General features: G+C 37.1%; 1 protein-coding gene across 1 annotated transcript in view; it reads right to left on the bottom strand.

Annotated features, from left to right (window-relative positions):
• Positions 1–11,838, bottom strand: part of LOC100255444 (uncharacterized) — a 71,596-nt gene extending 59,758 nt beyond the window's left edge. Inside the window, exons 1-6 of the mRNA XM_010652025.3 lie at positions 11,510–11,838; positions 10,986–11,108; positions 9,426–9,583; positions 8,458–8,502; positions 1,400–1,478; positions 1,230–1,303 (exon numbers count right to left, since the gene is read on the bottom strand). Of these exons, the coding sequence (XP_010650327.1) occupies positions 1,230–1,303; positions 1,400–1,478; positions 8,458–8,502; positions 9,426–9,583; positions 10,986–11,108; positions 11,510–11,578 (548 nt within the window). The 5' untranslated portion in view covers positions 11,579–11,838. The remainder of the gene's footprint in view (positions 1–1,229; positions 1,304–1,399; positions 1,479–8,457; positions 8,503–9,425; positions 9,584–10,985; positions 11,109–11,509) is intronic.
• Between the last annotated feature and the right edge of the window lie 13,476 nt (positions 11,839–25,314).

Below are 25,314 nucleotides of genomic sequence, written 5' to 3'. Positions count from 1 at the left end.
TGATTTTTCACTCTCTTTACAAAGATTACATCTATTGACCATTAGTCATCCCCTCTTCATTAAAGTATCTACAGTTAAGATCTTCCCCCAAACAGCTTCCCAAGTAAAAAAGCAAGTTCTAAGAGGAGCATGGGATCCCCAAACCTCCTTACTAGGAAAAACAACATTGTTCTCCCCATTTAGAGAACAATAATAAGACTTGATACTGAAAATTCCCCTCCTATCTTCTTTCCAACATAAAGTGCCCTCACCTTCTTGCACTTTTAACAGGTCAAGAAAACCCAAAAAGCAGGTCACCTCCTCTACCACCCAATCTTGGAAGGGTCTTCTAAAATGAACCTCCCAACACCCTCCATCCCCTTCTCTTTTCCAAGATTCTGCAACTGTAGCATTTTTATGGGATACTATCCTAAAATAGTAGGGTAAACATCTTTCACCTTGGAGTCCCCCGCCCAAATGTCCCACCAAAAACTTGTACGGATACCATTTCCCATATAGATAGAAGTTCTAGCATTAAACTCTTCCCACCCTTTTGTAATGTCCTTCCAAAGGCTCATCCCAAAAGAATCCCTCCACACCCTAGTAGTCCAACCCCCCTCCAACTCCCCGAACTTTCCACAAATGATCTTCCTCCACAAGCTCTCATGCTTAACAAAGAATCTCCATAACCATTTGCCTAGCAAAGCTACCATTTCCTTAGGAACAATAGGTATACCATCAGCAGGAAAACTAACTTCTATTTTTTGTGTGCACTCTGCTTCTCCTACTATTTTGTCCATCTCTTGAGAGGACTTGATTCATCATGATTCCAGGTGACTTAAAAGTATGGTTTTTGAAAGCTTCCCTCTTTATATGAATACTAAAAGTCTATATGACCATTAGGAATTCCACAAAATACTGAAATACCTATACATATACCATGCAAACTGTTATCTCTAAATAAAATCACATATCTTCATGAGGCTTTTTTTTTTTTTTTTTTACAATGCAGTTAATGGCCTGCAAGAAGGGTGCTAGGTTCCCAGAAGTTTTCATAGGGGATTTTTTTAAATTCCCCTAAAGTTGGGTGCTTGCAGTAGGCATTAATCTACTGTCAACTAGTTTCCTTGTTGGTTTCTTTTGAAGTTCCTCATCCTTCGTCTGTTTTTTCTTCCTTCTATTGAATTTTTGTTCCTACCAGAAGAAAGAAAGAAAAGAGAAAAAAAAAAACTAATATCAAATTTACTTACTTCAGAACATGAACAATGTCTCTTATCAGATACTTTTGTAAATACATCATAATATAAGACCATGATGTAAAAATCTGCAAAACAAAGGCAAGAGTCAACATCAGTTTTCAGCCAGATAGAAAACAGAAAAAAGGAATAGCAAAGAAATTCATAGAAACCATAATTTGGACCTGTTCAATAATTTCTGGTTCCCTGTCGGCACCACTTTTGAGGAGAGAGACCAAAGAACCAACAACTCTCTGCAAAAAGCTGCATAGATTCAAGAAAACGACAGAATTAGAGATGCAAATAATGATATGTCTACAAGCAAAAAGCAACACAAGGATAAAATACAATAAAAATGGTAAAAATTTTAAAAAGAGTGATTGGAAGGTTGTAAAAAAAGAAAACATGGCAGCCAACACAGTATCCAAAAGCAAAAAATCTTCCACAATAGCCAAGGGCAGAAAGACAGGATACTTAGCATCCCTAACCAAGTGTGGTTTCTTATAGATACAGATAAAAAAAATATATCAATAGAATAAATGATAAAGAAGAGTCAAGAGTAATTCTAAGGCTTCACCTCATCCAAAAAAGACTCCCAGTTATCAAAATATGTCAGTTCATATTTTTGAATTTAAGAATTTCTTACTGAATTTTTCAAGCCATGGCCAAATTAGGTATTTCATGAAACCCAGATTTCCAAAAATCTTCAGGCCAAACAGACAATTTCAATTTTCTATCCCAGTTAGAATTTTCCAACTTCCAATGGATCTCTTCAATTTTCCTTTGACATTGTGTCAAATTTATCCTCAGAAAATTTTTTCAAATTCCAATGGATCTCTTCAATTTTCCTCTAATATTGGGTCAAATTTATTCATAGAAAAAAAGTACAAGAAGATGAATAATCCTTCTAGTATAAAAAAAGGAGCCATAAAAAAGAAAGATAATTCATCTTCATGGCCCAACCATTTCCTCTAATATTGGGCGGAAGATGAAATATCCCTCAAGAAAGATTTCTTAGGCCGTACCTGTTTTGTGGCAAGGGATGAGGTAAGCATTCGCTTTGGGAAGACCTGTGGTGGGGGGATCAACCTATCTATTCTTAATTTCGAATTATTTCAGAGTTGTAACAAGTAGAAACTCCTTTATCTCAACTGTTCTTGAAACCTCCTTTCCTTTTTCTTGGAACCTTATCTTTTTTTGTAATCTCATTGATGTGGACATAAGAGGATTTGGAAAGACTAATGTCTGCTCCCTCTCTTGTGTGCACTTGATTCTATTTATCCTAGATAAGAGAGGTTGGTCTTCATCTTCTTCAGGCATATTTTTAGTAAAATCCTTCCATTTAACCTTGTCCAATCTACTAGCTCTTGTTCATTTCTTCCAGCAAAATTCAGATGACAATCTAAAGCCCCATCTAAGGTCAAGGCTTTCACTAGGCTAGTGGTCAATAAGAAGGTCAACACCAATGACTTGCTATAGATCAAAAGACTCCACAAAGCCCTTAGTTCTAACAGTTGCACTATCTGTATAACGAGTGGTTAGATGATTGATCATCTCTTTTTAAATTGCCCGACAACTATAGTGCCTTGACATAGATTATTCAGCCTAATTAGACTATATTGAGTTCCTCTTAGGAGCATAAGTAATATGATGACCATTTGGGAGTATAGAAAGAGGGAAAACTCTTTGGAAAATTACTCACCCCACTTTGATTTGGATAGAATGGCAGGAGAGAAATGCAAGGATTTTTTTGGGATAAGTGGAAAAGTATAGAATCAATATAGGATATCTCCTCCTTTTAGCCTCAACAACTTAAGATTTCAGGGACACTCCTCTTAGTGTTATGCAGCACAATTGGAACTTGATGTGTATTAGAGGTTTAAAACAACAAAGTAGGATATAATTTGCTTCTATTCCTCCTTTTAGGTTTCAACAACTTAAGATTTCAAGGACACACCTCTTAGTGTTATTCAGCATAGTTGGAATTGGAACTTGATGTGTATTAGAGGTTTAAAATAACAAATCTTGAAGCAAAGCTTCAGTCTCCTTTTGTAGATGCATTAACTTCTTAGGAGAACAGAACCTCACTTCTTTTGTTTAATTGTGAGTGATATATAGGAGACATTATACATCAGATCTTGACATTAAAGTTTGTATATTTGGGAAAGGTTTCTTATCCTTCGCATGTACTTCTTACTCGGTACTAATGAATTTGTGTTTGAAATTATCAAAAATAAAAGAACCAAAAAATTAAATAAAACAAAATAAAAACAAGGAAGTTAAACAAACCAGCAACAAAGTAACCACAAAGCCCACCACAGAGCCAAGTACACAACTGAAGAGGTAAGGAATGTCCTAAAAACCTCTAGCTATGAGACAACATGCTTTCCCAACTTATCCATTGCCTGGTTATCTAATCAAGAGATCCAAGTGGAAGGGCCCTCAAAACTCTAGGTAGATCAATGGTCTTATGTTGCTAAACATCCAATTGCCAAGGTCCTTGCTTCTTCTTCTATGAGACCTAGGATATAAATGTGGCCAGTACCCTTCCAAAAATAAGTTGAAATCTAGAGAATTTTCTTGAATCAGAGCTTTCTAAAAAGACTAGAATTCCCGACTCTATAGCTAGCCCCTAGCCGTCAAGCTTAGAGAAGGCTCCAAGTCTCCAACCCCTATGCCCCCCATGATCCCCAAATATTACACTCCACTAATCCTTTCCTATCCAGGTTTACTGGCAAGGATCCAAGTTAAAGTAACCCAATATGGTAATGTTCCCACTCAGTGCACACCTTAACTCTCCCACATACATAGAAACAAATCTTACAAGCTAGGCATGGTACCCAAGGGAAGAGTTTTACCGGCAGTGTTTTTTGTTAGGTACATTGTAGGTGATTTGATTTGAGAGGAATAGAAGAATAGTCAACAAGTGATAGAACCCAATCACTGGGCCATGGAACTTGACTCAATTCTTGACTTCTCTACGACCTCATGTAAGGAAAGAATTCATGGACATGCTATTCAGCATGATATCCATGGAATGGAAACTACGGCTTCATCGTGCCACAGAAGGAGAATTACCATCTTCTAGTGATCTCCTTCTACACTAGGTGGCGTCCAATTTAAACCTACTTGATGTTCTCTTAGCAATCCAAGGGCTCCTTCAAAAATCATAATAAAGTTGTGCCTATTAAAAAATAAATAAATAAATAAAGTTGTGCTCAGACTTTTTCTAAGCTAGCTAGTATAATTAGGCCTTTGGGGCTGAGATATGAGCAGTGAACACCAGTAAAAGCCTTGAAACAGTGCTAAAATTTAGTTTTAGCAACATCTTTGTAGAAGGGTTTTCTCCAATTGCTGCTTGAGCGTCTACTAGATGAGTGAACCATGGAGCTTGCCCATCTACTCAAGGAAAATCCAAAACTCAAGAGAGAATGATGGAGATCAAGATTAGCAAATCTAGAAGCAGACAAGCAACTAACAGGGAACCTTATGCTTAAACGGAATTTCTGCTTCTACATTTGCTCACAATCTTATCATGTAACAGGCATTTTATCTTTCCTCTTGTTTTCTCTTCTCTTCAAAGGTCCCCTCATCATTGTACCTCATCTAGAGATATCAATAAATTATTCTTGCCTACTAGAAACAATTTATTGATGGCAGGTCCATCAACTTTTAAGTCGATGACATACAACAAATTGACTTTCACCAACATTCTGCTTAGTTAGGCATTTTTCCTAAAGAAGCATCACGTGTAAAAGTAATGTTCAATTGACCATTCTTTCATCTGTTAATAGGTCATGTCTTATCTCCAGTTTTGATTAGTGTAGGAGTGGCGACATGTCAGGTAGTGCCCCAAGAATTGCATTTCTTTCTATCAAAGTTCTTGGTAGATAAGAGAGGGGTGGAGTCCTATGAACCTATTAGTGTTATTAAAGGCGACCACCTATGTCACCTAGGCCATCAGGCTAGGCGGGGTAGATGAAAATCGCCTCTTAAAACCTCAGGGAAGGCAGCTTCAAAGAGGCAACACCTAGGCGATCACCTTGGGATAAGGTGTAAGGCATAGAGGCGATCGCCTTTGACCCATGTGTTCAAATTAAACATACTTAGATTATAATTTCACTCAATCTAATATTGGATTAAACAAAGTATAAGATGAAATATTATATTATCAATCAAAGAGATAATGAGATGGAGGGCTATCAATCTAGTTTTGATGGAAGTGATGACAGATTTAATTTCAAAGATGAAACTTAAAGCTTCTCTAGAATGTTTATTATTTTATTTTGTTTTTTATTCTGATTTTTAAATGTCTAGAAAATTAGAATATGTATTTAGACAACATGAATTTTTCTAAACAATATGATGTTTCTTATGATGTGGGGTATAATATTTAACACTTTGAATAATTATTACTATTTTGTTAATTTTATAAGATATCATGAAGGATGAAAAATAAATAGTATTGATTGTTGAAGACAACACTTATATTGGTTAAGTATCGAATAGGTAAATATATGTATATTTTTTATTGCCTTATTATAATTTATAATCAAACTATTGCCTTTTTTTATGCCTTTCGCCTTATGCTAAAAGGAGTTTTATCACCTTGAGATACCTTTTGCTTTTGACAACACTGGAACCTATGCAATCTTCATAATGATTTTTTTTTACCAGAATCTTTATAATAATGTGGCTCCTTTGGATTAAAAGAAATTCAAGGATTTTGCTGTCCAGGACTTCTTTAATAGAAGCACTTTTGGGCAATGTTTTAGAAGACTAAAGACGATCTTGAGGCATTTTGCCCAAATGAGGCGAAGCCTAAGCCTTGAGGCAAAAAGAGGCATAAGCCTCAACTTAAATGAATAAATAATAATAAATTATCAAAAAAAAAAAACATAAAAATACTCAAAGTCACAAGAAAATTGAATAATTAGAAAGGCATAAATTTTGTAATGATAAAATTAATTATTTTTCATTTTTAATAGATTCTAATATGGTCCTTTTTTCTCTTTTAAAATTTAGCTCTCTCTCATGGTTTTATGACATAATTTTCAACATTACTATCACTATCACTTGTAGGTTCCTCCAAGGAATATAATCATATCCAATGGCAATATTATCCTCCCTATTAGTATTAATAGCCACCCCCATTCTTCTTCTTGATCCGTCAATTGTAGTGGTGCTTTTTCTTATCTATCAATAATAAGATAATGATTATATATCAAATCAGTCACTAAGACAATCAGCAATTCCTCTATTTTTCCTTTTCAATCACTCTTTTTCCTTTCCATTTAAAAGATTAATTGGAAGTCAACTAAAACTATTCATAAAAAGTTCAAGTAAGTCGAGACCCAATACAAAACACATGAAATTTGTATCAAAAGCACACAAAAACATGGATTGTCATAGAACCCATTAAAACTCATTGAATATTGAGACTTAAGCCTCTTATAAAGTATAAATCAAAAACCCATAAAGGTCAAAAACCCTTAAAGGTCAAAAACCCTGTGGATATTTGAGGCTTAAACCTCAATAACCTTGAAGCTATAGCCTCAAAGCTGTAAGCCTCAACAAGGTGAGGTGTAAGCCTCAATTAGCCCAACAAAAGCTATAGCCTCAAGGCTAATTCATACAGCCTCGCATTAATAGCCTTTTAAAGCATTGCTTTTGGGACAGTTATTGTTTATATTCTCTAACAGACCTCTTTCACAAGAGAGTTGGCTAATGTCCCAGTACATATTATTTTGTTTTACTGTTTCTCTTTTTGCTCTTTACAATTCCAGAAGGCCCTATTACACAAGAAAATGACAACAACCATTCAAGTGCAAAATGACTTTGATTTGACAGTTGCTCCAAAAGAATTTAGGTCAATTCTGGATCAAGGGCTTGTTCCAAGATCATGTGGAGAGGCCCTCTGTTCCTCCCCCTGACCTAAACCAGCTGAGAGAGCAGATCTTTTCATGGGATCCTTTTATAGGTGGCTTTAGACAATGATAATATTTTCTTAAAAAAATATGCATTGTGCCCCTTCCCACAATATCACTAAAGGGATTCACATGTTCCCCGTGCTCCCTGAAATGTCACCAACTATGGCACCTCTCTCCTCAACTACTCTACAAGGATCAGATATAATTCATTTGACAACGAAATTGGACAGTGAAATAGGACATTGATTTTTCAGAAAAAGGTATGATAGCTACCTTTTTCTATATTAGAAAAAAAAAAAATCATGGATATGAATTACAGGGTATAATAAAAACCAAGAAATCCTTCCAAAACTTGTAAGATCTAATCAATAAAAAAAGGGGGAAAAAGAAACATGCTCCAACACAAAAGCAAAACAAGCTATACAGCTTTTCAACATGACAAAAATGCACAGAGACACTCCACAACTTTGGAGGGGGTAGTGAAGGGTTCACTACAAAAGACACCAATGAGCCGACTCTTGGCTTGGCTAAGCGATCTGCAACATGATTTGTTAAGTGAGGAGTCCAAGAGGAGCAATCCAAGTCTCAAAGCCTATATCTATAATTTGGTAAAGACACACAATACTTATGCCCATGAAATAACAATTTCCTGTAAAGGATTATTAGACACTAGTTCAAATTGTCTGAGATATTTCCCATTAAGTGATTTATATGAATCATTGATCTTCCTTTCAAGGAGTTTTTCCATTTTTTTAATCTAATTTCATTTTTTAAAAACATCAAATCATTGAAGTGCAATAATCAGGGAACATCATATTCATACCCGAGGCTTTACTACTTCAGATCTTTGAACCGAAATGACGCATGCTTCTCACCAATCTCCACAAAATCTACAATGGAACTTCCCTAGTTGCCATCACAAACTATCTAAGGTACACTCTTATCCAGACCATTTTTATGTTATCTTATTTAGATTACTACCATCACCTAATTAACGTCAATTTTGGTTTATTGCTAGCTCAATAGATGGTCTAAAATCTGGATGTCTGGATGAAAGCTTCCTTTAGGAGCGCCAATGATCTGTGAAATCATCCTCTATTTTAGAGTAAAAATGCACCATCCAAATAGATGGTTATGTTTACATGTCACTAATTCCTGCAAAAATATGCAACTCACTGGACCTAACATATTTACTGTCAATGGAAAGAAAAAAAAAATACACTAGATACCAGTTAATATAGAGATGAGCAAGAGATGAAACTTAATGCCCATAGCTACATGATAAATTCGATCTAGAGGAAGAAGATACTCACGGGAAGAAGTCCTCCAAGAGATCTCTTGATAAAGCTCCAATCAACCTGAAGATACAAAATGATCATTTTTCACCCTTACAAAACATGGTGTTTAAAAGAAATAAGTTACAAAGACACTAACTCAGATTTATATTTTAGTCAAAACTATATGCACAGTTGCATTAGGCTTTAAAAAGAACAAAAAAAAAAAGTGTCAATTAACAAGACAAACATGTGTTACACACACACACACATATGCATGCATCTTTTTAAGAATGACAGAATTTTCTCCAACACATGAACTACTTGATAAAATAATTTCCAATTCTATAGTACCACATTAATTGAACCACATATGAACATCACATTGATGCTTTAAATTGATACAACACCCATTCTAAAGAAGTTACAAAAATAAGCTCTAAAGGCTAATCCAGTACACACATCACTCAAAAGAAGCAGGTTACTTAAAATTGTCAGACTACCTTGGCCAAGAACAAAACAAAAAATTAGTTCAAAGAACCTTGAAACCAAGACCTTGAAAAATCAAAGTTTCAAAACCACATCAAACAATCATTTGCTCCAAAAGTGAAAGATGTTAAAGCAATGGACCAATGATAAAGAATAATCTAACAAAGGAAAGACTAACCTTCCAGAAGTAAGGTATAAAAATTATGACAGGAAATTCTAACCACAAACCAATCAACTTACCTGGCCCTGCCTCAAACAATTCACATGACTGACAATATATATAAGATAGTTATTGTAATGCAATTGATATATTAAAAGAAACTAGTGTACAAAATAAAGCATGACCTACGAATATTTCTAGAATCTAAAATATCAGGATAGCGAAAAAAACTCTATCACTACAGAAAGAAGACAAAAAAGGAAATAAATAACAATAACATATGATTCAGAGAGTGTTTTCACTCCATGTCAAACATTTTACTGTGTAGTATAAATAATTTTATAAAATGGAAACATACCTGAGCATAGGCTCAAGTGATAATCTTGCTGTCATTTCTAATCTAGCAAGAACCTTTGAGATTATCAATTCCTTGTGCAATAGCACCTGGGGTAGTGTTTGTACCAAGGGCATCATTTCCTCATAGAATGAAATAAAATCCTCTGCAGTATTTAATTCCTGGGTTGTGATGATACAAATAAATCATCAAGAACAATATAAAAGGAAGGAGAAGGGAAATAAAACATAGATTAAGATATTTAACCAAATAAAAGTCTTGGAGAAATTTAATTGATCCATTCTAAAACAGAATTATGACAGGCAAATCTGTGTAACTTGCAGGGATTCCCATTAAAGTCAAATAAAATAGAATATTCTAGGCCTTTCATGAAAGTCCTAAAATGCCCATTGTAAAAATCCAAGACAGCCTACTTTCAAACAAGTTTGTTATATTCCATATTTCTTGCTGACAAAACGCAGTTACATGACATAACCTTCCATATCTAATATTTATTAATACAATACAAATGATGCTGCTTTTCCAACTTCTATTAACTTCCACAGGGCGTGCTTTTTTTCCCATTGGTTAAAAAAAACAAAAAAACAAAAAAAAACAACCAAACCAAAGACGTTTCAATTACTATTTCAAATTCAGTCGATATATTCAATTTCCATGAGAGCTAAAACCCCTCGATTCATTTCCATGAAATGCCTAAAAGCCCAAGCTGCAAATCGAACAAGTTATTTCTATTTTTTAAGCCAAAAGCATAAAATTAAAAAAATATATATAAAAATAAAATAAAAAAACACAGAATATTTTTTAAAAATTAATATTAAAAGAAAAAGAAAAAACTAAGCTCATGTTAATGCCTGTTTGCACAGTTGGTTGATTGTTTGAGGCTTTGAGCTCTTAACTAAAAGATTTAGACTCCTTCACACTTTTTGGACGTTGTCTGTACCAACTACTCAAACTCAAATCAAATAAGCTTAACTCCACAAAGCCTTCACTCTCAATTACTTTGGCTCACATACATGATTCCTTTTTCACAGCACAATTCTATCCTGGTATTACCAGAAATGCTTATGATTGTAAATAGCTCTTTGAATGAGTGAATGAATCACATCAAACTCAAAGCCACATGCCATCATGCTTCTTCTTATTGGAACCAAGATTTCTTTGGGCCTATGTTTTTAATCACCTCAACCTTATTGCTATGATTGGTTCCACAAAAGTACCAAGGAAGGAAAAAAAAGGTTAACGAAAATGATTTTCCCATGTTTGGTCTTATTATGGACAATGCGAAAGAAAATCAAATATAATTAAAATTAATTAAAAACTTATTCATTTTAAAATTATTTAAATTTGATTTTATTTTCCTTCACTTTTTTCATTCCTTTTACTTTTCCTCTATATTTTCTTTCATTTGCATTATCCCTCAAAATTTCCTGGAACCAAACATAGCCTATAGCTTTTAGCTAACATTTTCTCCACTTATATATAGATAAACAAACAATTCCAACTATCACCACAACAATTTATAAGTAATGAAAGAAAGACTGAAATAAATAAAATACGGCATACCCTCCATTGTACAAGGCAGTCACGGAAAAAGGATGATCCCTCAGATGGCTCGGTCTTGAGAGGATCAAGGCTCCTAAAGACATCGATTTCAATTTCCTCTAGCCGCTGAGAAAAGTTCTTGAACTATACACAAAAACCAATTTTAACCAGTTATCACCAAACAAAAATAGGAAAATACATAATTGGAGAAACAAAAATGTATATGAAGTTTCTGAAACAGAAGACGAACGGATATGCTACTTTGGATTTTAAGAAACTGAAGGAAACTCAAAAAGGGGCAAAAAAAAAGGTCATAAAATCTTAATCCTCTAATTTTTCATTATTAGGATTGAAGCAAGCAACGGAAAATTCAAGCCTTGGACAGGAGGCAGCAGAGAGCAGCATTTGGCTGCTTCAGAAAAAAGAGAACATATTGGAATTTACTTTCTTTCGTTTTCCTTAGGGCTCAGTTTATTTTCTGGGAAAGCAAACAAGGGGCAAAGAGATTAGGGTTTAGGGTTTAGGGTTTAGGTGAGAAAACTTACTACAAAACGCTTGCGACCGGAGGATTTGTTAAGGGACTTGACTGCCTGAGCGTGGAACGACGTTGCCATTAGAGAGACTGAGTTGTGTTTTCTTTCTCCTCACACTCCTCTTCCTTTCGAATGCTCGTTTTCTTCTCGGAGGTTCCCCCTTCAGAGAACTTGGCGGCAGCTCAACCAAGGACCCCTGCGGCTCTTCTAACTTCTAACTCATAATTTTTTAGCAGGATGATGGGTCAAAAACACCCGAAGTTGGGTTTGGATTTTGGAAAGAGGATCCGAATCCCAACTTCTGGGCCTAGGGTCTGCCAGCCCATTTGCTTTCTTTTTTAGGGAATTTCTTTCTTCTTTTTTTTTTTTTTCTTTTGTTTTCAAATCATGCTACAATTCATGCATTCTCATAATCTCCTCCTCTAATTCACAAGTAGCCATCACACTCCCTTCCTCCTTTCCTTCTCGTTTTCTTCTTTTTTTCCCTTCAACCTCGGCCTCTACACATATCCACACATTTTTTCTATTTTCTATTTTTTTCACATTAGGATCTATTTTTCATTTTTATTATTTACATCTACTCATTTGATTCCCATATCCATCAATAAAGACCCTGTGGACCCCGCATTTCGGCTCATGCGTCTCCCACTCGATGGCGAGCTCGATTCTTAATTTGAAAAATTGATTTTATTTGATTGAGAAAACTGACTTGGAGTCGTCACTTATTTTTGTTTTATTTTTAAAGGGTAAACAAAATAAGAAAGAAAAACCCTAAGTGTGACTCCTTATTTTGGAAAAGGTGGTCTGTGAAAAATCGAATCAGGTTCGGGGGTCAGGTTACTCATCAGGAAGCTACGGGTCTCTACTAATAAAATGAAGTAATCATGACAATGGACGAGTAAATCAATGAGTACCCAGAATAAATCATGCACACGTGAGAATCAAAATATGCTTAGACAATTACCAAAGTGAAAGTAGGTGTGTACCTGGGCAACGAGCCACCATGCGCTATCAAGAGAGAGGGTTAGTGCACAATTAAGGAATAATAGCATGCATGTCACAGAGCAGAATAAGATCAATCATGCATGGCAGTTAAATTAATCAATTAATCAATTATAAAGTCACTTATGTGGGGCCCCCACCAAAGCCCGTTTATTTTTGCATGAATTAATTCCATAAACTCCATTATTCGGAATTACGGGATTGAATCTATGCTTATTTCAAAACATTTTAAAAAACAGAAGAGTTGTGAAAATTGCTTGCCAGAAAGAAAGATGACAGCAAAATTTTATTGGAAATGGGACTCTTGGGTGATCTTAAAAACTCTAAGGATGAAAGATAGGATGCTTTGAAATGGTTTAAAAAAAGAAGTCATAAAACGAGGATCCGGACATGTCTGACGGGGGAAGTTAAATCGCCCCCCTCTCCCATCTGGCGTCAGGCGTCGGATGTGAGACATCCGGAGAAGGTGGGATGTCGACGGACAGAATTCCGGATGCGAGGCATCCGGAGAAGGTGGAACGTCGACGGACAGAATTCCGGATGCGAGGCATCCAGAGAAGGTGGAACTTCGACGGACAGAATTCCGGATGTGAGGCATTCGGAAGAGGTGGAATTTCGGGCTGACAGGATTCCGGATGTGAGGCATCCAGAGAAGGTGGAATGTCGGCGGACAGAATTCCGGATGTGAGGCATCCGGAGGAGGTGGAATGTCGGGCGGACAGGATTCCGGATGTGAGGCATCCGGAGAGGGTGGAATGTCGGCAGACAGAATTCTGGATGTGAGACATCCGGAGAAGGTGGGACGCGCTTGCATGAGAATAGAGATAGGGGTCATGCAGAGCGAAGGCATGGGCATGGGCATAAACACAGTGGGCAGGGCACCAGCAGATGCCTCCACGTCTAGCCGACGAATATGCCTGGTAGTATGCAACCTTGGGTATTTGCTGACTGCGAAAGCTTGGAGAAAATTGAAAAGGCTTGTTCTCATCATCACTGAAAACCCAGATTCTAGCCACAAGGAGGGCATGGCTTGATGCTTCACGGAAAGCAGATGAGACTTTGGAGCCTTGAGTATGCACTCAGGGAGGAAAAGAAAACAAGGAGATAACAGGATAGCAACAAGAAGAAGAACATGAAGACTTTAACCAGCATATCGGACCCATTTCATCATTTCATCCATGGGTCCAACATCCAGTGAGTTAAGATGGAAAAATACTCGTCAGAATAGGGCATAAAATACAGCAAACTCTTCCAATATTTAATCAGTAATCACCAAAACAGAACAACCCAACAAGCAGAAATGAAAAATCACTGAGAATCAGACCTAGACAGTCTGAACAAAAATGGAAAATATACAAAAAAAAAAAAACAAATAGTCATACCTGGAAATCTCCCTTCTCAGCTCTGTGTCCTGGACTCCCCAGCAACTCTACGCTCCTCTGTTCTTAGTTTCCTCTTCAAGTTCAACCCATACTCTTTCCCTCCTAAAAAACCTCTCCATTTTTCCCTTTTTTCTTCTCTTTGTGTCTTTTCTTTTCTTTTCTTTTTCGGTGTCTCCTCCTATTCACCGGTCACCAAGCATGGCTTGCCCAACCACTCTCCCTGCTGCTGCACGCCTGCTGCAGCCGACATCAAGCCCTCAGCTTCCTGGCTACCTGTCCCATCTGGTCGGGATTCATGGTCAGAGAGGGGGGGGTCCCCCTCACACCTCAAAAGAATAACCAAAACTGCCCTCTCCCCTCACAAAAAGCTTCTCTCTAACAGTCAAAAAGCTCCTCTGAATCTCTTCCAACAAGTGTCTCCACCCCATTGCATTTCCAACCCACTACCTGATTCATTGACCACCCAACCAGGAAGCAGCATCTAGCTCTTTAAGAGCCCTCCACTTGGCAAGAAGTTTGACCTGCAGCAAATGAAAAAAAACAAGCCCCATATGGGGGTCTACAGACCCCTATATTCATACATTTTTCATTTTTATTTAAAATTAAATAAATCATACCATATTCTAGATTGAGATTTTTCAATAGAATATTTAAATTGTTCAAAACTGTTTAACAAATTTAAAATACTAAAAGGGTTCAAATCTAACATAGAAAAATTGATCTTGAAACTCTAAGCTCTCAAACCTTTAATCTTTCGTTTTTCGATATCTTTAGTCTTTGTGTTATAAACAAAAAAGTGAAAAAAAAAGGCTTATTATTTATAATTGGGGTTTAAGTTCCTACTCCTTTTGATTTATTTTATTTATTTCTTTATTTTAAAATTAGGATTTTACACCTAAAATTATGTTGTCTTCTTTGACAAAACCTTGAGTTGCCAATTGTACTAATTTTATTAAAATTATTTTTCTTTTTTCTTTTTTTTTTGCATTACCATAATAAAAAGAAATTATTAATTTTGCTCTATGAAAAAATTAAAGTTAATAGGATTAAGATAGCAAAACCAATTTGGAACGTTAAGAGGGAAATTTTTTTTACCTCCATTTACCAATTAGATCCTTTTATGATGAGTGGTGTTATCTTCATTCTTTCAAAAGATTCTTTGTTTTCTTCATCTCTTTGATGTAGATTTTTTTTTTCTTCATTTTTTATCTCATTTTGCATTCTCCTCCATTTTTTCCTTGTTATTAAATTAAGCTTCATCCACATTCTATAAGAATTTTCTATGGTCCATGTGTAAATTATTATGTGATATTTATTTAAATATCAAATTAATTATAGTTTAATAAATAATAAAGCTAAAATTCTATTGGTCAGTTTGCAATAAGCTAGTTTCCTAAATTAAAGACACTTTTATGGAAAGTGTACTTGTGATTCTATAAGGAAAACTGGTCCTCTCTCTACCCTATAAATAAGCATTCTATCCCATCAATAATGTGTATAAGAGAAAACCTAAGGGTGAAGGCATTAAGGGGGAGAAACACAGTTTCTATTATGCTTATTATTTGGTCTCTTCAAAAATCCCCTAAGGATTAAAGGTATGTTTTTGCTTTTCTATCTTAATAATAGAGTTGTGAAAATCATATTGTTCTAAAATCCTTGTAAAAATTAGGGTTTTGATTATTCCGTAGGAATTAAGGTTATTATTATTATGCATAAATAAAGAAAACCTAACACATTGTTCTTCAATCCATAACTCATCATCACTTTGATAATCTCTTAACAAAGAGGATTTTTTTCAAATAAAAAAATCTATGAGATACTCCATTATTGATTTAAATTAAGTTTTTCTTAAAAAAAATTATTTTGATTTAAAAAATATGAAGCACTTACATTCAAATGATAGATCAAAAAATGATGTTTAAAATATCTTTCTCAAATATGATTTATATTTGGTAAAATAATATTACTAAATACCAATGATCTCTTTTTTTGCATTGTCTCCGAGGTAGACAAATCTTCCTTTCTTCTTTGTTGGATTCTAACAAAACATATTTCAATAACCTTTGATAATCATATATTTTTAGGTCCTAGAAGGTTTGTGTTCCTATTTTTTGAAATCCAACCTAATTTATAATTAGATACAACATGAGAGGATTTTCTTAAAAGACGGTTAACACTAATACGACCTCCTCTCTCGTAATAGTTATAAATGATACCAGGCTTATGATACAAGGCTTACCACTTAAAAGCTCATTTCACAAAATAGTTTTTATGATACTTTGCAATTTTATAAAGCTAAAAACCTAGTCTTTTTTTTTAGGCCAAAATACATTTTTTGGCTTACTAAAATCATATTGAAAACTTTTTGCCTATTTGAAAATTTTTCAAAAGAGAATGTAAACCATTATTTGTTTTGTTCAAACTTTATTTTATCTTTCAAAAATAATATTGGAAAATGTTACTTATCTTAGTAGTTGCTAATGTTGCACCAAGGTTTTTTTTTAGGCTTTAAAATGGTTGGGGCTTGTGCACTAGGCATGTCTTTAACTAATTCCAATCCGAACACTTTTTTAACTTCCTCAATTAATTAATGAATCTAGTAATTTTTAAAAATAATTTCAAATTTAATAGTCAAATCGATTAATATTAGAATTTTCAAAACCAAACTATTCCAAATGATGCTAAATTGATAAGTAATTGCACATGTGTGGACCCCGCATTTCGGCTCATGCGTTTCCCACTTGAATGACGAGCTCGATTTTCTTATTTTTGAAAAATTGATTTTTATTCATTAAAAACTGACTTGGAGTCGCCACTTATTTTTGTTTTATTTTTAAAAGGGTAAACAAAATAAGAAAGAAAAACTCTAAGTGTGACTCCTTATTTTGGAAAAGGTGGTCTGTGAAAAACCGGATCGGGTTCGGGGGTCAGGTTACTTATTGGGAAGGTACGGTAAACACCGTAGCACCCCTCTAAGTCCCTAAAGTCGGGTCTCTACTAATAAAATGAAGCTGACATGATAATTGATGAATAAATCAATGAAATACTCGGAGCGAATCATGCACATACGGGAGTCAAAAAATGCATATAGACTAACCAGAGTAAGAATTAGTGCGTACCTGAGCAGCGAGCCACTATGCGTTATTAAGAGAGAGGGTTAGTGCACAATAATGATCACAACTACGTCACTTATGTCATCGAACAAGATAAAGAAAGCATTAATAGCACACGTAGCCTTTCATTCAAATTCACTCTTATTTTGAAGAAAATTTATTTGATGTCGGGCCCCTACCATAGCCCGTTTTATTCTTGTATGAATCAATTCCATAAATTCCATCACTTGGAATTACATAATTTAATTCTTACTTATTTTAAAAAACATTTTAAAAAACAAAGAAAATGCAAAAGAGGCTTGCCGGAAGGAAAATGGCAACCAAATTTTATTGAAAATGGGATTTCGGTATCCAAAAATTCTAAGGATGGAAAATGGGAAAATTTGGATTATTTGAAAATCAGAATTTGAGAAAAATATTTACAAAAGGGGATTTGAGAAATCATTTTCAAAAATCAAATAAGAAGAAAACCAAGAATGCCACATGGCCCAAAGGTGGCCTTGCAAACCATGCAGCAGATGGTCTGGAGTAGGTGGCAAACGGACTCCTGAGTCATTTTGTTTGACAAACAGCTTGTTTTCATGGTCTGAAATCCACATTGAATGTACCCAAACTTGTAGCGCTGACCTTGTTCTTCATTGGAATTTTCTTCTTAGCATCTCCTTTACCACCAGTTATGCTCATGGACTTCAATTCAGCAACCAAACGGCACTGGGCACAAACCATAGAAGGAGATGATCTTTCTCTCAACCAAGCATCAAGCATGGCCTTACCAAATCAGTCAATATCCTTATCAGTTACTTCCCATAGATTGACAACTATAACAGGGGAACCAGCTGATAGTTAGGAAAGATGAGTACCTTACGGAGTGTATTGCCCATTTAAAGACGATGATCCACTGTTGCATCCCATTAGGAGAGTAGCAGCACGATTTTCCAGTTTCTGAATCTCATGCTTGGGAATATACTGTGCCCCACTTCCATGGCCAATATATATAAAGAGGTCATGACTTTTCAAAGCTCCGGCCAATTCTTCAACTGTGGGTGAAATCCAGCTTTACCCTTTATGTTTTGATCTCTGAACCATTTCCAAGCAAACTGGTTTTCTCGCTTTGCCCAAATAAAATGGCCCTAGTTTGAAGTTCTTCTCAGCCATCGCCATCCTTGCAAAGATTGGAACTGCATAACCACCCACTCATCTAATTGTGCATATTGAAGTTATAGCAGTAAAGACCACATTGACTTTCAAGATTGGGAACCCAAGAAGAATGCAGATGACTGCACAAAGCCACACTGCATTTGAAGGAACCTTATGCTTTAGGTGAACTTTTCGCCATATGGATGAAAAAGGAATCCCTTCATCTCTTGACAAAACATATACCACTCTGGCTGCACTGGTCGTGATTGAAAGTCCACCAAAGAAGAAAGATTCCCATATGATAAAAAGCAAGGTGATTACTCCAGTAGCATTGTGATACTTTCCACGGAATGCATCATAAAGTATTTGGGCTGGCACAAAGACTCCAGCAGTCTCATTGGTTGGGTCATACAGGTAGTATTTCCTGCAAGTCACGTCATCTTTGATAAGGATGTTGATCACAGTCATGGTCATTTCTTGCAAACCCCTCTGACAACGTGATGAAAGAAACAGAGGAATTGGAGATGAGCTTTAGAGTTCTTCCATTAGCCCATGCACAACAACTTCAAATCCGTATAAGAGATGCATTATGTATGAAAAGGTGTTTCCTCCAGCAAATGCCGAATTGCTGTGGTGGTACACCTATAAATGCTGAACAGGAGGGGTGAACACAGCTCCAAAAACGGTTCTCATTTGGACCTTTCTTTTCGTCAATATGCAACCTCTTTACCCGTCTTCATCCAAGTTCCAAACAACTCTTTCATATTGCATACCATTATTCAAAAGCTCAGGGAACTCAATGATGCCATCTTGATCAGCATCAATTTCATTAACTTACACCCGTATTCTTGCCCTTCTTCACAAGCATTTCACATCTTAGCTTAGACCAGCACCTCACGTGATCATGGTAGGATGGATGGGTATGATGGATGGGGAAAGTGATGAGAGAGAGCGAGTTAATGGGGCGGGTGAATGGACATATGCAAGAGTGAGTGATAATGGATATGGTCAGTATGAACCAGACAATTGATGAAGCATTTTGGGTATAGTGGGTATGAATATGAGTAGGAAGGGATGGGCAAATGGGTGTGAAATCAATTAATGGATCGACACATGGAGAGATTTATGCAAGGGTTCATGCATGCACGTGAGAAGATTAAAAGGGAATCTGATTAAAAATGGATGGTAGAGAGCAAACATGTGATGTGGGGTAGCTATTTGGCACCAAAACTTCATAATCTAGGACACATTCCAATACTCTGTTGATGGGTGATAGCACTGGTGAAAAGGGTGGACTGGTCAAGATCACTCTCAACTTATTCTTTTCAATGTATTTTTCTTTTATCGCTCATGGAAAACCTACCAGCTGTAATATCCCCACTGTTCGTCTCAGCAAGTATAATTAGACCTCAAACTAAGAATTTGTCTTAGCGCATCATGTGAAACACGCGACCAGATATGCCATCTACAACATAAATTATGCTTGAGAGGGTACACTGGTCTTCACAGGTATTGGTCCCAATAATATATGCATATACTTTCAATCCAAGGTAGCCATTAAGTGTCCCCATAATCTTCTCAAACCATTATGTAAGCTCACGAATAGGTACCTGAATCGAGGCTTGACATTCTACCAATTCACAAATAGACTGCTCTGAGACGACTTTCTTGCAAACCCATAGCATCAAAATTATCCCAAAATATCATCATGAGATATGAAGAAATTCTGCCCATCCATTAAAAACATTCATCCATTTTAGCAATCAACTCAACAATTGCACACTCAGTAGGTAGTCGAACCAACTATGATGCTCAGTTCTTCACACGCGCCAGCAGTAGAGGAACAAAAATGGCAGAAAAGGATCCAAAACCAAAAAAACGAGGGAAGGATAAAAGAGAAATAAAGCAAAAAAAAAGAAAAAAACATGAGTGATTCAAGCCTCATTTTAGGTGATATCCATGGGCTAATACAGGTGAGGAGATCTCAAGCCAAAGTCACAAAATACGTGAAGAACAGAGTTCTATTAACTCCAAGCCAAAGCACAAGAACAACAGTAAGATCAACAACAACAGAGTATAAAAACGATCCCGAAATCAACAAAATTCAATATAGATGATCCAACACAAATTGATGAGCAATGCAGAGCAAACCAAAATGAGAAAAGAATGAGAAGAATATGAATCAAAATAAGCAAGAAACTCACCTCAAACTCACCTGCAGATGCTTATTTCCTCTGTTATCCTTCTCTATGCTCCAGCTAGCCAAAAATACGCCCAAAATTTCTGTCAAACAACCTTGAAAAAACCCCCTCCTCTGCAGCCTCAAACCTCTCTGCTCCCTCTCTCTGGTTCTCTCCCTCATACGCCCCTCCTCTCTGCTTTCTTGTCTCTTCCAGTAGCTCTCAAAAACCTCCTAAAGTAAAAGAAATCCCCCCTTCAAAATATCTCTAACGGCCTCCCCAAAAAAAATCACCCAATGGCAGCCCAGACCACCTTCCTGCAGCTGCCAGCCTCCACCACTCCCTTCATGTAGCTGGCAACCCCTCCTAACGGAAAACACGCTCCCTTCTTTTAGAAGAATCCTATACCACCTGTCAAACCTCCATTAGCATCCTAAAAGCATCATCTGATTCCGCACCAGCCTCTCAAGAGAAGACACGTGGTGGAGCAAGGCTCTTCCACGTGGCAAAATGAGCAGCTGCCAGAATGGCCCCAAATGGGGGGTCTACAAATATGCCCCTCTTCGGTTGAGTTCACGATTATAAAGAATGTGAACAATGGAGTGAAAAGAAAGTGTGAATAGTGAGTGGAATGAAGTGAACTTTACCGAAGAACCAAAAAGACCCCCACAGGGATGTTAGTGAAACACGACTCAAAAGGTTAACAGACGAACACAAAGGCTCTGATCCTAAAAGGAAAATGATGTCTCGAAGGCCTCTGAAGCCGTACTAAGGACTCAGGCTCCCTCTAAGATATCTCCAAAAGTGACTCGAAAGACCAGATCAAAGATAAGTAACGGTCAAACCACTTTGAAGAATGAAACAGACTACGCCCAAAGGAGACTACCCAATCTGAGCTACATGAAAAGGACAAATGTAAGGTGTTTAACAACACGATCAAGGTATGTGTCGTGAACTCAAGGGACTGTGTCATGTGCAAATGAACAGGAATCTGGACAAGCAATGATGAATAAGCGATACACACAGGGTGACTGAGTGAGGTGAGTGAGAATAAGTGCAAATCCATGAAGGTGAGACGTGCAATGCCAGAGAATATGAATGCTAGGAACTGTGACTCTGAATGACGGGACTGACCCTAAATGCTAAACTGAGAAAAATAACGGCTCTGGAAGCCAAACCAAAAAGCTAACTCTAAACGCTAAACTAGAAAATAACAGCTTTGGAAGCCAAACCAAAAACTAACTCTAAAAGCTAAACTAGAAAACAACAGCTCTGGAAGCCAAACCAAAAGGCTAACTCTAAACACTAAACTAGAAGAATAATGGCTCTGGAAACCAAACCAAAAAACTAACTCTAAAAGCTAAACTAGAAAACAACAACTCTGGAAGCCAAACCAAAAACTAACTCTAAAAGCTAAACTAGAAGGATAATGGCTCTGGAAGCCAACCCAAAAAAAAACTAACTCTAAAAGCTAAACTAGAAAACAACAGCTCTGGAAGCCAAACCAAAAACTAACTCTAAACGCTAGACTGAGAAAGTAATAGCTCTAGAAGCCAACCCAAAAAAAACTAACTCTAAACGCTAAACTAGAGAATAACAGCTCTGGAAGCCAAACCAAAAAAACTAACTCTAAATGCTAGATTGAGAAAATAATAGCTCTGAAAGCCAACCCAAAAAAAAAACTAACTCTAAACGCTAAATTAGAGAATAACAGCTTTGGAAGCCAAACCAAAAAAAAAAAAAAACTAACTCTAAATGCTAGACCGAGAAAATAATGGCTCTGGAAGCCTAAATAAGATGACAGTAGGGGGATGCCCTAAACAAGATGCTGGTAGGGGGATGCCCTAAACAAGCTGACAATAGTGGCTCTAGAAGCCGAATAAAAAAGCTAACTCTAAATGCTAGACTGAGAAAATAATGGCTCTGGAATCCAACCAAAAAAAAACTAACTCTAAACGCTAAACTGAGAAAGTAATAGCTCTGGAAGCCAACCCAAAAAAAACTAACTCTAAAAGCTAAACTAAAAATTAACAGCTTTGGAAGCCAAACCAAAAAACCAACTCTAAACACTAAACTAGAAGGTAACAGCTCTGGAAGCCTAAACAAGACGACAGTAACGACTTTGGAAGCCTAAACAAGATGACGGTAATGACTCTAGAAGCCTAAACAAGATGACGGTAATGGCTCTGGAAGCCTAAACATGATGACAGTAATGGCTCTGGAAGCCTAAACAAGATGACGGTAATGGCTCTGGAAGCCTAAACAAGATGACAGTAACGGCTCTAGAAGCCTAAACAAGATGATGGCTTATAAAGATCGACAAATGGGTTTGACAATCATGAAATCAGCATGAGACATGGCAAACCCAAAGAGAGGGGTGTATGACCATGGCAAACCCAAAGAGAGGGGTGTATGACCCATTAGGAAAAGCGATAAAGGGGGTATGCCCCAGTATGATGACTCACAAAGATCAAGAAATAGATCGAGTAGTGAGGAAGTACACAAAAGGCCTGATAAACTCAAGGATGGGGGTATGCCCCAGTGTGGCGTGCCGCTGCAAATCTCAATCCGCCAGAAATGGCTTAAAGGGACTCTATGAGTCTTGAACGATGTTCCACTGAGGGCTCATATCGATGAAGAGCTCAGGAATAATGGTCAGTGAGGCGAATACAATATATCTCGGCCGAATGATGGAAACTGCGACGGACATGTGAGAGAACGATCGCCTCCATGGCTAAATGAGGGAAATATGCCCCAGTATGGCATCAGATGTATCCGATCTGCCCTGATGACTCGAGAATAACGCCATGGGGATGCGTAAAAGACCTGATGTGTACCGCACTGAAATGATGACGTGGGAATCCAAGCACTCGACATAACTTCGTCCCAGAACCACGACTATATCAAAGAGTAAGAATCTGGTTGAACGACTCAAGAGAAGCTCCTCGGAGTATCAGGACAAAATGAAATCAATCATCAACCTGGTGTGAATCTCATAACCGTGGATGATCATGTAAACTAGTGGGGATCTATAAATCTCGATCAAGATGGGGAATTTTCCCTAGTGTGGCATCGAAAATGTAACATGTCGAAAAATCAGATGAGCTCAAATCATCTATGCCTGCAACTGAAGCAAACCCACATATCAAAGAGGCGTCTCTCGGAAGGAAGCATGGCGACATCTAAGCATCTAAAAGCGCGGGCCTGGCTAGAGGGCTCTCGATAAGCTCCACTAAGGAATCATCGTGAGGATAGCGAATACATCATCATCTCTACATACATCTCGCGAATAAGGATAAGCACGCAACTCCCTCATGATATGTAAATCTCATCCGAACGAAAATATGCCCCTGTATGGCATCGAAATGTATGATAGGTAGGAGATCAGATAGCATGGAATCATCTATCCTCGAACATGTGACATTTGCGAAGATCCATAAAGATCCTCTGAAACGGAATATGCCCCAGTATGGCATCTGACGTGCGATAAATCAGGAAAAACAGGTGACATCGAATCATCCCTCATCAAACACGTGATCTTGGTAATCCAAACACGGTTGAAACGGATCTAAACATCCGAGAAGTGTCTCCCAGAAGAAGATGCATGACAAATATCTAGATGTCAACCGAATCTCGAACACCTGTCCTCATAGAAGCCGTAGAAGACGATATCTGATCCCATGGCCTTAGGGTGGTCTTAAGACACGGGACGTAACGTAGGCTAGGGTGATAAGGTGATTGAAACGAAGGGAAACTAAGCTCAAATACCCGATGATCAAAATCCATGCCCTCATGTATGAAATGCAACAAGTATAGTAAATCCCATGAGCCAGGGACCCAATGGTGCCTAATGTGAACGTAGTGTCGATGAGGAGACAAATGGAACAGATCAAACTGATAATGAGATGTATAATGGTGATGTGAAGAGAATATCAAACCCGAAAATGGGTCACTGTAAGAAAAAGCTAAAATGTGGAATGAAAACGATGAATCAGGAGTGAAAACGAGGATGATGATGATGAAGGACTGAACATGAGAATGAGTAATAATCCGCTCAAAACAAATATGCAGGGAAGTCATGTCAATAACGAATGCAATGATGGAATGGATGATAACCCAGAGCTCCTAAGAGAAAGTCACTCATCTCACTCTCAAAACATATGACAAAAATGAATACAAAGAATGCAGGGTCTTGGAAAGCTCACATACGAACTCTCATCAACAAACATAATCAATCAGATGACCCTCAAACATCAACATACACAATGATAGAAAATAAATACACATAAGCGTTTTTTTTTTTTACATGCTCTGAATGCAAACCTAGAAATCCTAAAGATGACATCAGAAAAGGATAACATACTCTCAAATGTCAATGTAACATGAACTCTCTCTGATGATGTGACCTTCTCAAACTAAGGATCCCTAGACCAACGTCCGTAGGATAGATAGTGGAAATGACATGACTATCCTCCATGTAGTGAACTGAGGAGGATCACCACTCGGGGTGGAAGAAAATGATGCAAATGAGCAGTAGATAGGATAAACAAGATGAGACGAATAACACCACCGATGAGGTGAGATGAAAATGCAGTGATGCAAACATATAGAGAATATAATGAGGAGAATGCACCCCTAGGTCCAAGGCTCATAAAACTCCTAAACAATGCATGCATACACTAGAGGGCCCCTATCCCGGTGTGAAAATATGAGCAAGGCAACAAAAAAGAAAGACTATAATGGGCGTGCGAGGCTCAATGGGCTAGCAATAGTCTATATATATCAGAAGGGGGATAAAGGGATATAGCTAACCGAAATGATGGCCACCCATCCTACGACCATGGACTCAAACATAGTACCTCTTTAGCTGATCCACATTGGTTGGCTCTGAGAACTGGTTTCCATCTAAATCCATCAGCCATGCAGCGCCCTCTGGAGTAAACTCCCTGATGAAATAAGGTCCGCTCCAACTGGGTCTGAACTTCCCTCTAGGATCTCTGATC

The sequence above is a fragment of the Vitis vinifera genome, chromosome 5, assembly GCF_030704535.1.
Source record: "Vitis vinifera cultivar Pinot Noir 40024 chromosome 5, ASM3070453v1".
Classification (NCBI taxonomy): domain Eukaryota; kingdom Viridiplantae; phylum Streptophyta; class Magnoliopsida; order Vitales; family Vitaceae; genus Vitis; species Vitis vinifera.
This window is presented reverse-complemented; position numbering and strand designations above follow the sequence as displayed.